The sequence below is a fragment of the Scardinius erythrophthalmus genome (genome assembly GCF_964197995.2).
Source record: "Scardinius erythrophthalmus genome assembly, chromosome: 9".
NCBI classification, from domain to species: domain Eukaryota; kingdom Metazoa; phylum Chordata; class Actinopteri; order Cypriniformes; family Leuciscidae; genus Scardinius; species Scardinius erythrophthalmus.
In genome coordinates this window covers 23,575,377-23,586,765 of record NC_138229.1, presented here as the reverse complement: position 1 = coordinate 23,586,765, position 11,389 = coordinate 23,575,377, and the positions used below count along the sequence as shown (strand labels likewise).

Sequence of the window (11,389 nt, the reverse complement as noted above, 5' to 3'; positions counted from 1 at the left end):
GAGTTCCAGGGGTCAGAGACCCGTTAGTTTAAAATGGACGAACGCAAAGTTTTGTACTTTTAACGAACTGCAGAGAGAAGAAACATGATGCCAAGGACTGTCCTATCCAGATGCGCGCGTTTGGCGAAGAAGGTGCCTTTGGAATGCGCGCGGTCCACCAAACACAGCGTCCACCGCGGGATGTCCTCCGTGACCATCCCTCCACCGGCGTGCATGCTCCGGCCGCTCGAGGCTCCATTCCGGTACCTGTTTGGACCAGGACCCTCCAATGTGCCGCCTCGTGTTTTAGCGGCAGGGGGGAGACCTATAATAGGTCATATGCACTCGGAAATGTTTGAGGTAAATTTTACGCTGCGTTTTTGCTCCAACGCATTTTATAACTTTGATATGGGCCGATGGCAAATAAGACAGTCTAGGTTTAAAACGCTCGTTTAAAGTTCTTAGAAATGTATTTTTTGTAATCATGTTGGTTTCATACATTTTTATAAATCGTTAATACCATTTAGCCTAAAACTAATAATTTATGTTTAAAATGATTTCATGACTATAAAAACAACTTAAGCATTATTTTCAAAAACGTATTTAAAACATTTTTCAAGTAAAAAACAAAACAAAAACATCTTCAAATATTTATATTCAAAACGTCCTTTTATAAAAAAATACTTTATTATATAAATTATATAGTATTTTAAAACACAAAAGCAATGAAGCATTTAAGAAATGATCATTTAAAAAAAAAAACATCCCAAACTACTTGTGCCAACATTTCTTTAAGAATGTCAGCCTGTTAAAGAGACTTCTGGACAGAATCTCTGGGCTGCTTCACCACCTATATCTTTTACTTTTGTTTGGATTTTTCAAAACAAAACAAAAATCTAAATAATCAAGTCATTTTAATATATTTTTAATCATTGATTCATAGATCTGAGCTGCCTTTGTGGAAACTATTGAACTCTATTGAAACTATTGTTTTGAAGATTCTAACAGTCAATGCACACATTTTGTCATAGATAATGAATGATATGAAGAAAGGAATCCAGTATGCTTTTCAGACCAGTAACAACATGACTCTGGCCATGAGTGGCTCTGGCCACACGGCGATGGAATGTGCAGTGTTCAACATTGTGGAGCCTGGAGAAAGTGTTCTCGTTGCCATCAATGGAATCTGGGGAGAACGAGTTGCAGAAATCGCTGAGCGGATGGGTATGAATCTAATAATAATGTCATCCCATTGTTTGGTTCTTTATCTGTTGATGAGAGCACACTTTAAACATCTTTCTTTCCATAGGTGCAAAGGTTCACACCTTGGTAAAAACACCCGGAGGACATTTTACAAATGCAGAAATTGAACAGGTTAAAATGCTTACTTCATACGTAAATTATAAGTTTCCATTGCATATTGTTTCTATTATGGCCACCGTATGTTATATGACTAGCAAAGCAAATCACTGCTCTTTAACCAACATTTGTCATTCTACAGGCTCTGGCTAAACATAAGCCGGTTCTCTTCTTTCTCACACATGGAGAGTCATCATCTGGACTGGTGCACCCAATGGACGGCGTTGGTGAAATGTGTCACAAGTAAGAATATTCAACAATCATTTAGCTTAATGTCTGACTTCTATAGTACTATTTTTCTAAAGATGTTAATGATTCTTTTTGAGGTCTGTTCTGAAGATTTTATGATTGGCATAGGCTTCACTGTAGAGATTCACAAATCAACTGTCAGGAGTGTAAAACAACATCATAAACATAAATATCTGGCTACTGGGAATAAATGAGGTCCGAGGAATGTTAAAATAATGTAAAGGGAAAATAAAAGGTTAATTAAAAACACGATTAAGTAGTTTTGTGTTCTGTATTGTCCACTGATGTGCTCTTGTGTGGTTTTGTTTATACAGATACAACTGTTTGCTCTTAGTGGATTCAGTGGCATCATTGGGAGCTGCACCAATTTTAATGGACCAACAAAGTGAGTGGAAGACCATTTGATCATGTGCATATTCTAAATCTCTATGTAAAAGCCTGTGGATTAACATAATGAATCCTCTTTTTCTTTGTAGATATTGATATTCTGTATACTGGATCCCAAAAAGCCTTGAATGCTCCACCCGGCACAGCACCAATTTCATTTAGCGAAAGAGCATGGTGAGGAGAGACGTGTGAATATATATACATACGAGTATGTTTTTGCACACATAGAATCATTCTACCAATTAGTGGAATCAACTTATGTTCTTTATTTCCCCTCAAATGTGATATAGCCATAAGATGTTCAACAGGAAAACAAAGCCAGTATCCTACCTCCTTGATATGACCTACTTATCCAATTACTGGGGCAATGATGGCAAGCCAGACAGAATGTAAGTATGGTAAACACAAACAGTTTCTCTTGCAAGACTCAATAGTTGATTGAGTGAAGGATTGCGTAAAACTAACTGAACTATGTTTCAGATATCATCACACAGGACCTGTGTCTGGGTTCTTTGCCCTGAGGGAAAGTCTAGCCATCCTTGCTGAAACGGTAGGGGCTAGATATATAACACCTAGCTGGACATAATTAATCTTAGATGCTTGTTTTCTTTACTATAACAATAACAGGCTTGGTGCTTAGATTTATGAAACTATGATATTACATGCACTGCCATTCAAAAGTTTGGGTCAGTAAGATTTCCTTTTTTTTTCTAATGCTCACCAAGGCTACATTTATTTGATCAAAAATACTGTAAAAACAGAAATACTATGATATATTATTAAAAAATTCCAGTCTTCAGTGTCACATGATCCAGTTCAGAAATCATTCTAATATGCTGATTTGCTTCTCAACAAACATTTATTATCAGCTCCTTATCAGGATTATTTGATAAATAGAAAGAGAAATCTTTTGTAATATTATAAATGTCTTTACTGTCACTTTTGATCAGTTTAACATGTCCTTGATATATAAAAAAAAAATCTTACTGACAGTAAACTTTTGAACAGTAGTGTTTATAGGTTACAAAATATGGCAGTTCATACATTTAAAGGATCTTTAATGAGTAGTATGTGATGTCATGGGGTTCATAATTCTTAAATGCCTGCTCAAGGGTCTTGAGAACTCGTGGAGGCATCATAGAGAAGTTGCAGAGTATCTTTGGAAAGGCTTGGAAGACCTGGGCTTGAAGCTGTTCATCAAGGACAAGGTAACTTTTGTTGTTGAATTCACTTGCTAATTCTGAGAATAATAATATACCCTAAAAGAGAAAGCAGTTAAACTATATTCCCATTTCCAAAGGATTTGAGATTACCCTCAGTAACCACCATTGCCATCCCTGAGGGATATAACTGGAAGGAATTGCTGGCTTACATCCTGAAGCATCACCAAATAGAGTTTACAGGAGGGTTAGGGCCCTCTGTTGGCATGGTGAGTAAAAGGTAGTCAACAAGACATAAGTGCACAACAACACATTCAACTACATACTGAATAATTATCCGCTGAACTGATTTCTAGGTAATGCGGATTGGACTCATGGGATACAACAGCAACAAGGCCAATGCTGCGATGGTTCTTGCAGCTCTGGAAGACGCTTTAAAGCATTGTCGAAAGACCAACGCCTAAAGGCAACCTGTTTACCTGTTCATTTTTGCAATTTCTAATGGTGATGCTTGTAGTGTGGATATTACACATTAATGTAAAGGGAGAGCTATTATATATGATGTTTTCATGACGGCTGGTATAATGGAGAAGATTTTTAGCTGATTCTAAATTGTGCCTCCATACATCAATCAAAACCAGCCGTTTTGAACAGTGTTTCTCAATGTCCTTTTAAAGTTTTCGAAAAGCATCACTCCAGCACTTGAATGACCTTCATAAAAACATTACTGAGAAATAAATCATTCATACAAATTCAAAATTTGATTTTAGTTACACAGTAAACATGATGTTCACACACCATTGTGTTATTGATTGTCTTAACTGAATTTACTCTACTTCATGAAACTATGAAAAACTGGATGCCAAAAATGAACAACTTTTACCAAATTTAAATTTAGCACTCTGGCATTTCCAGACTAAACAACAGTCCTTGAAACTCAACAACAACAAAAAATGTCAGACTTAAACATTAACAAACTGACAAAGAGGCACCATTTTCATGAATAAGAAACGAGAAATAAAATCATCTTTGGATATTTACAACTCAAAGCACTGGCACAATCATTCCAACTTTTCTAAATGGAAACAACCAGATATTGCAACATTTTCAAGATTCTCCCCCAAAGCGCCTTTTCACTTTTGCTGCTGGGAACGAAGTAATTAACTGCACCAAAAAGCACTGCTGAAGGTCTTCCATCCACACAAAGGTCATTTTGACCCTTCCCTCCACATCGTCGTATATGATGATGAACTGCTCACCTGCGTATTCCAAGTCCACCAATCTGAGCTTATTGCACATCTTAACAGGAGAACTCACACACCAGAAGGGACGCTGAGCCTCATCCAGAACCGTCAAAGTCATCATACAGCAACGCTAGATGGGTACAGCAAGTAAACATTAATACTTTTCGATAAAGAAGTAATGTTTAAGACATGCATATCTAAACAAAATGCATAATAATAAACAGGGCACACTTGTCTATTACAACGCATACAGTAAGTCTTCAGCATTTTGCCCCATTCACACACAGCATGATACCTACCCATCTCTTAATAGAAAATATCCAAATAATAGCATGTCAGCACTAACCAGTCAGTTCCAGGGAGAAATACAGTCTTGAGTGTAAGAATTAGGAATCAATCATAGGTACCTCAACATCTCCCTGCAATCCCTCTGCTTGCCATGGGACGCTGATCTTTGCCACAGGCTTGTGCTGAGGCACATCAGCCAAATCAATGGCGACCAACTGCACATAGTCCCCTTGAAACGGCGCTGTAAAGCACAAGAGCAAATGTGCAAACACTGATATTATTCATATCATCTTATTTAAATATCAAAATCTTGATCATAATTCGTTGAAAATACATTTTTTAGCGCAGTTTCGAGTTCTAGCACATCAGACACTCCAATGAAATTAAATGCGTGACCATAAAATGGCGTGAGCTTAAAAATATTTAGAAATATATAAAAATATTATTGAAAATAATATTTAATGATACGTTTTGATGATTATTTATTTATTTACTATGGTAATAAAACATTACAATTATATCATTTTATTTAAATATCAAAATGTTGATCAAAATATGAAGTTTTCAGTTTTAGCACACTTTTTGAAATTGTATATAGTTACAAAAACGAACTATATATTTACCTCTGCTGATGTAAAGTGGGGAAAAGCGCTGACACATGATTCGCTGAAGTGGATTGTGAAGCACAATGTGCAGGGTGTATCCATGTCGTCCATGGTCAGAGTCCAGAGCAGTGTCAACCGTGGGGATGTAGGGACTATTGATGTGAACGAAGAAACTTTACATGTTAAGGGACTATACGTTATCAACTTCAGCAGCATACTAAATAACCCTAATGCCCATTAAGAGTTCAGTACCAAAATGATGACCCAAGGAGGCTTCTTTCAATCAGTTTGTTGAAGTGAAGGTTGACCATGACAAAGGCAATTTTCCAATTGCCCTGCAAACACCACCAATGAACATAAAATAAAAACAACATGGATAAAACTTCCATATAGACGTGAAGTTAAATAATGTTTGCAATAACAATATAAAGTTTATTTTCTAAAAGAAAATCTGAATAATTTATATTAGGGATGCACCAATCAATCAGCCAATAGATAATTATTTTCATGTTATGCGTGATAATGGCTGATATTCAAATACACTACGCTATTTTGTCTAAATGACTGATTTTAATTTTAATGCTGTAAGTAAATATAGGCATCACAACATAAAAAGGTACAATGTAAATAATGGACATACATTTTTTGATTTGCTATGGATTCTATTTAACAGTGTTATTAAATAAGTTAAAGCTGCACAATTCTGGAAATTTTGTTTAAGATAGAGGACTCAATTCTCCCATGATATTGAATGGACAACTACACAAAATAACTTGCCATTTACTAGGTTCTGACAAAATGTTGATGTCTATTTTAAAAAAATATTTATTATTTAAAATAAATTAATCAGTTTGAATAAACTGAATGAATGATTCAGTGACTCATAACATAAAGGCTTAATACAATCTTAATCTTGCATAATTGATACAATCTTTATTTGAAGCATCAAAGTACTATCACAAACTGATTTACTCTATTTATCCCAGTACTTCAGTAATAATTTGAATTATCTTAACACGTAAATAATGATAGTTTGTGAAGCTGTTTCAATTGCAATTGTTTTATCTGGGTCAGCGGAAGCGCCAACACATATTCATGTGATCGTACTTGTTGTCAAAGGTTTAATAGACATTGCTGAATTGTAGTAAATTAGGAATAAGATCTTATGGGTGTTTGAATCAAGATCACAATCTTTTAACGATTAATTTTGCAGCTCTATTATCAGTATTTTAATAATCACCTTTAAGTGAGCTTAGATGATGGCATCTAAATGTAAAATGGGAAATGCATAAATAAATATCAAATATTAACCAATCTGGTAAAAAATATGGTACAGAAATACTGTACTGAATTGTGCATCCCTAATATACTGAAATTATCTGAATTTTGCTAAATATATCACCATACCCGCCAGACTCCGACAATGATCCCATTATTAAAGCGCAGCAACTTCACAAGCTTGTCAGCACCAAGGAATGACCAGTGTACACTTTTATCAAAACTTGTCTTGTGAATCAGAGAGCGCCACCTTGGCCTACACATAAGAGGCATTAGTCAGATGAGGGTATGAATGTATGAGCGTATGCATGCTTCAGATTTTTCAGCTGTGTTCCTTACTTGTCTCGTGAAGCTGGTAGAGATGGACCCATTATTCCATGAAGCTTCAGGCCATTAAGACTGCTCATGAACGGCCAGACACCACGGTTCCAGTACACCGTAACCGATGAATCTTCAAAGAAAGTGTGCGTCTGCTTAAAGACACTTTCACGTCCATTCTTACTTATGAGTGTGATCTCCCACTGAATGTGTAATCTCCTGTAAAACAAAGTAACCAAATATGTAGTTCCTCGTTTTTACTAAGGACGTTCCACATGTCAAGTCTGACAGATGCTCTAAACTTTATAGACAGACTAACAATTGTTTTAATCAATACTTTTTTTAAACTTGTATTCACCCTTTTCTACTTCAATAGATTTACTCTATTTAGGTTAAAAAAATGCATTTACTTTTATTTGTCTCTCATATCATAGCAAGCGCAATACAGCATAGCAAGACATATATTTTAAAATAATACATAACTTGCAATGCTATATGAGGCATTCCAAAACAAAGGAAATAAATGAAAAGAAACAATGAAATTAAATGTCTGACCATTTAGACAAGTTTTATTTTACTATACAAAAATAAAAAAGCTGACAGGAAAAAAGCATACACTGACTACAACATAATCAGTTATTTATATTTCACTGGTTCTCTCTTGTTTTTGCATGTGTTTATTAAAAAAAATATTATGACAGCCTGGCTAAAATGATGTCCGCACAACTTGGTATGTTTATTGCATTATCACAAATAAAACAAATGACTCCAAGCGCAACTATGCAATATGATTACAAAATCTATAAAAAAAAGTTTTAATAATATTTAAATAAAACGTGATTATGTAAATGACTTCACTTTTGGCCACTACTGAACAAATAATATTTAAAATATTTAATAATACATTTTATGTTTTTGTGGTGAAGCAATGCTTATTTATTATTGTAATAAATCATATTAAAACGATTACAAGTATTCTGCATGTTTTTATATCTGTTATTGGACATACAAACATTAAACAAACAAACAAAAAAATTCCAATAAAAATTGGAAAAAAATTATATTACTCAATCTCTACTAAATTTTAAATAACAATTTGTTGTTTCATAAATGCTTTGCTTAATGTGTGTTACTTTGTGCTATTCCCACTTGGTTTGATATTTTGAGGCATTCATACAGTTTAGGTGTGGCTAAAGTGCTCAGTTACTTTTGGGGTCTGCTTTAGTTCTGGGTAATATTAAATATGTTATGCAGGTAATGAAACATGCATTTGTGGTTCCAAAAGATTTCTTTTTCTGTCCTGTTCAAAGAAAAGCAGTGAGTACTCATTTCCTACCTGAGAACATGCTCTGTAAGAGCTGGCATGCCCGTGTGCGGGTTCATGTGTCTTAGCTCCGTTTTCCACGTGGAGTCCTTGCAACCAGCCATCTCCTTGAGTAGCAGCTTCTTCCAGTATCCCGCAGGTTTCTCTTCCACACTTGTGCTGCTCACGGCTTCTGTCATCACGCTTCCTCTGGGTCTCCAATTTTTCTTCTCAAGCTGAGAAGCATACAACACAGACCACAGAGCACTGGACATCTATGTTAATATATATTATTCCTTATTCAAATTCTTTATATCATGAACTCACTTGCTGCTAGCCAGATCATGAAACCGCTTGTTGACAAAGCTGATATTGAACAGAGAGGAGGCATCCAGAAAAGAACAAATCTTCAGGATTATCTCAGAAGGCAACCTGGACAAACAAGGAATAGTGCAGTTTTTTGTATGATGAAAGACTTATAGGCCTGGTTTCACAGACAAGGCTTAGATTAAGCCAGGATTTGGCCTTAGTTTTAATAAATGTGCACTAGAAACAATGTCAGTGACAAATTTTAAGATATGTCAGTGCAAGTTACTTTCAGTTTAAGGGGGCCTATTATGCAAAATTCACTTTTACATGGTGTTTGAACATAAATGTGTCAGCAGTGTGTGTATACAACCACCCAATAATGGTAAAAATCCACCCACTCCTCTTTTGTTAATCCACATAAATCATAAGCCATGTCTCAGAACAAGCTGTTTGCAGATTGTAGCTTTTGTGATGTCACAAATGCTTAGGCCTCTCCCACAACTGCTGACGGTCCCTGAGTGAGCTGTACACAGTCCTCCATGTTTATCTCCTTGATAGAGCATTTAACAGCGGCATTCAAGTAAGACATTTATTTTCATTAAAGCTACTAAAGTTATTTATTTGATTTTCTGTTTTTCTTTTGTTTGATTCATTTTAACAGCATATTACACTGCTTCCACTTTAATACACAGATCTAATATACACTTGTGATTTCTTTACTTGCTGTTTACATTCACATACATATTTTGTCATCATATGTTTATGTGAACTTTGTGTGTTTTTGACATAACCTTGTGTGTATTTCACAATTTAAGTGCAATAACACTTGAAAGAACTAGTTTAATACTCACAGGATGCGCCGCCTGCCATCCGCGTGCTTCGGATGTGTGCGCTCAGAAAACCATAAATAAAGAAGTTTAGACTGATATGGCTTTAAAACGCATGCAGATGATAAACTTTCATGATGATGAAAACTGCAATATCATGTGAGCGTGACTGTGATAGAGATGATAATAAAAACCAAACAGATGTTTTGTTAGTTTTTGACAGAGTATCAGAGGCACGAGCTGTATAGGCTCCGCCCTCTTCTGGTAAAAAAACAACAACAACTAATTTGCATTTTAAGTTATGAAAACAGCATGTTTTTCCTTCCACTCAAAAATGACAGACACATTCTGGGGACACCTGAGACTTTTAATACATCTTGTAAAAAGTGGCAAAAGGGCAAAGGGTCCCCTTTAAAAAAAAAAAAGCTCAAACACGCATTTTAACGGACTTGGTTGTCTGTGAAACTGGGGGAATATGTATAAAATATTGATTAACTTGCCTATCGAAGTAATTTCCACGGCTGCCCCAACCGCACTGTTCAAACTCAGACACAGTTTTACACGGCTCACGTTGCAAATACGTCGAGGTGTTGCGATCTCTCCGCCTATGCCAAATGGAAAATAAGCATTCAGTCTATGCCATTAGCGAATTAGTAGCCCAAAACAAGTTTGTAAATAATTCAGCTGTCTACCTTCTTGCACCTTCAGCACGAGCAGTTTCCCCTTCCTGAGTCTCTCCGAGCGTAGTTTCTTCATCTTTCCCGTGGCCTTGTCTTAAACGTCGGAGAAAATCACTAAGACCAGTAGCCATGATGACTTCGAGGCGTTTGAACTCACTCGCATTACTGATAACCCGACTGATAACTTAACACACTAGAGGGCAATATAATATATTGAAGAGATACCGAAGACAATGTTTTATTTTCAGTTCAAATGTAACTGATGATTTTTTAATTAAGTTAAAATTAAGATATTAAACTAAAATATAAAATGTAAGATCAAATTAAAATCAGTTTAACCCTTTCATGCATGAATTCTGTTAACCTCCGGATTTTCCCCGTGTTTTTATTGCTCTTAGGGCATGAAAAACAAGATTCGAAATTTAATTTTTACACATATTTTTCAGAGAGATTTTCAGATGTCCACTTGAGTGGACAGCATGCGTTTATGGTTTAAAGTCGAGAGATACTGTATTAAACACAGTAATAACACAGCAATATTGTGTGTATTTAACAAACCAATCAATACAATTATAGGCTATATCCTCCTGAGACCCAGGGGAAAAAAATATTTATTTATTTATTTATTTATTCATTCATTTATTTATTTATTTATTTATATGCATCACATTTAGAGCTAGAAACAAATGGTTAAAAAAAATTAACATTATATTTTATTCATATGTTATGCTATGTACTATGTAGTGGACACCAGGACTCCGTTGTTTAAAAAATAAAATGACATGAAATTATATATATTTTTTCAATTATAAATTATATAGGCAAACATTATTATTTTTTCATTCACCAATCAATTTTTTTTTTTTTTTTTTTGTATAAAGATGATTTCTCAACTGCAGTGCTTGTCAGAATTATTTGCCTCCTTGGTAAATATCAAGGATGGCTGTAAAAAATAAATCTGCATTGTTTATACTTTTGATATTTTATTAAAAAAAAAAAAACGCAAAATCTAACCTTTAATCCAATCTAAAGTGTGTGTGTGTGTGGGGGGGGGGGTGTCACATTATGAAATAAATGTTTTTCTCCAAAACACATTGGGAACAATTATTTGCCCCCCTTTTTTAAATACTTTTTGCAACCTCCTTTTCCCAAGATAACAGCTCTGAGTCTTAAAAAAGTACCCCATGTGTAAAATGAAATACCCTGCTGTATCTTTAATGCTGTGGGTCCAATTTTACGCCAGAGGTCCTGGACATCTTGTTCAGATACATGGCATCATGGATTCGATCAAATACCAACAGATAAAAAATCAAAACCTGACAACTACTAAACATACCAAACTCTGATTCCATCAGAGATCTCTACATGCAGCCTGCCGAGGTACAACTGTGGAAACCCAACTC

The 11,389-nt window shown here is 35.2% G+C and overlaps 2 protein-coding genes across 3 annotated transcripts; one reads left to right on the top strand and one right to left on the bottom strand.

The window, feature by feature from the left end:
* On the top strand, window positions 1-4,180 carry agxtb (alanine--glyoxylate and serine--pyruvate aminotransferase b). 2 transcript variants are annotated; one of them, XM_081373907.1, is made up of 11 exons: window positions 1-339; window positions 1,011-1,203; window positions 1,289-1,353; window positions 1,481-1,581; window positions 1,902-1,972; window positions 2,064-2,148; window positions 2,265-2,363; window positions 2,455-2,524; window positions 3,087-3,182; window positions 3,275-3,403; window positions 3,491-4,180. In XM_081373907.1, the coding sequence occupies exons 1-11, from the start codon at window positions 85-87 to the stop codon at window positions 3,596-3,598; spliced, it is 1,272 nt and encodes a 423-aa protein (XP_081230033.1). In that variant the 5' UTR covers window positions 1-84; the 3' UTR covers window positions 3,599-4,180. The 2 variants fall into 2 exon arrangements, with proteins under 2 accessions (XP_081230033.1, XP_081230034.1); XM_081373908.1 differs by having other exon boundaries at window positions 26-339; window positions 3,275-3,414; window positions 3,491-3,929.
* LOC308695725 (F-box only protein 15) lies at window positions 3,783-10,165 on the bottom strand. Its single transcript, XM_081373906.1, has 10 exons — window positions 9,999-10,165; window positions 9,807-9,911; window positions 8,498-8,602; window positions 8,204-8,437; window positions 6,889-7,086; window positions 6,679-6,805; window positions 5,524-5,606; window positions 5,290-5,423; window positions 4,786-4,907; window positions 3,783-4,508 (listed from the first exon to the last, which is right to left on the bottom strand). The coding sequence occupies exons 1-10, from the start codon at window positions 10,115-10,117 to the stop codon at window positions 4,242-4,244; spliced, it is 1,494 nt and encodes a 497-aa protein (XP_081230032.1). The 5' UTR covers window positions 10,118-10,165; the 3' UTR covers window positions 3,783-4,241.
* Between the last annotated feature and the right edge of the window lie 1,224 nt (window positions 10,166-11,389).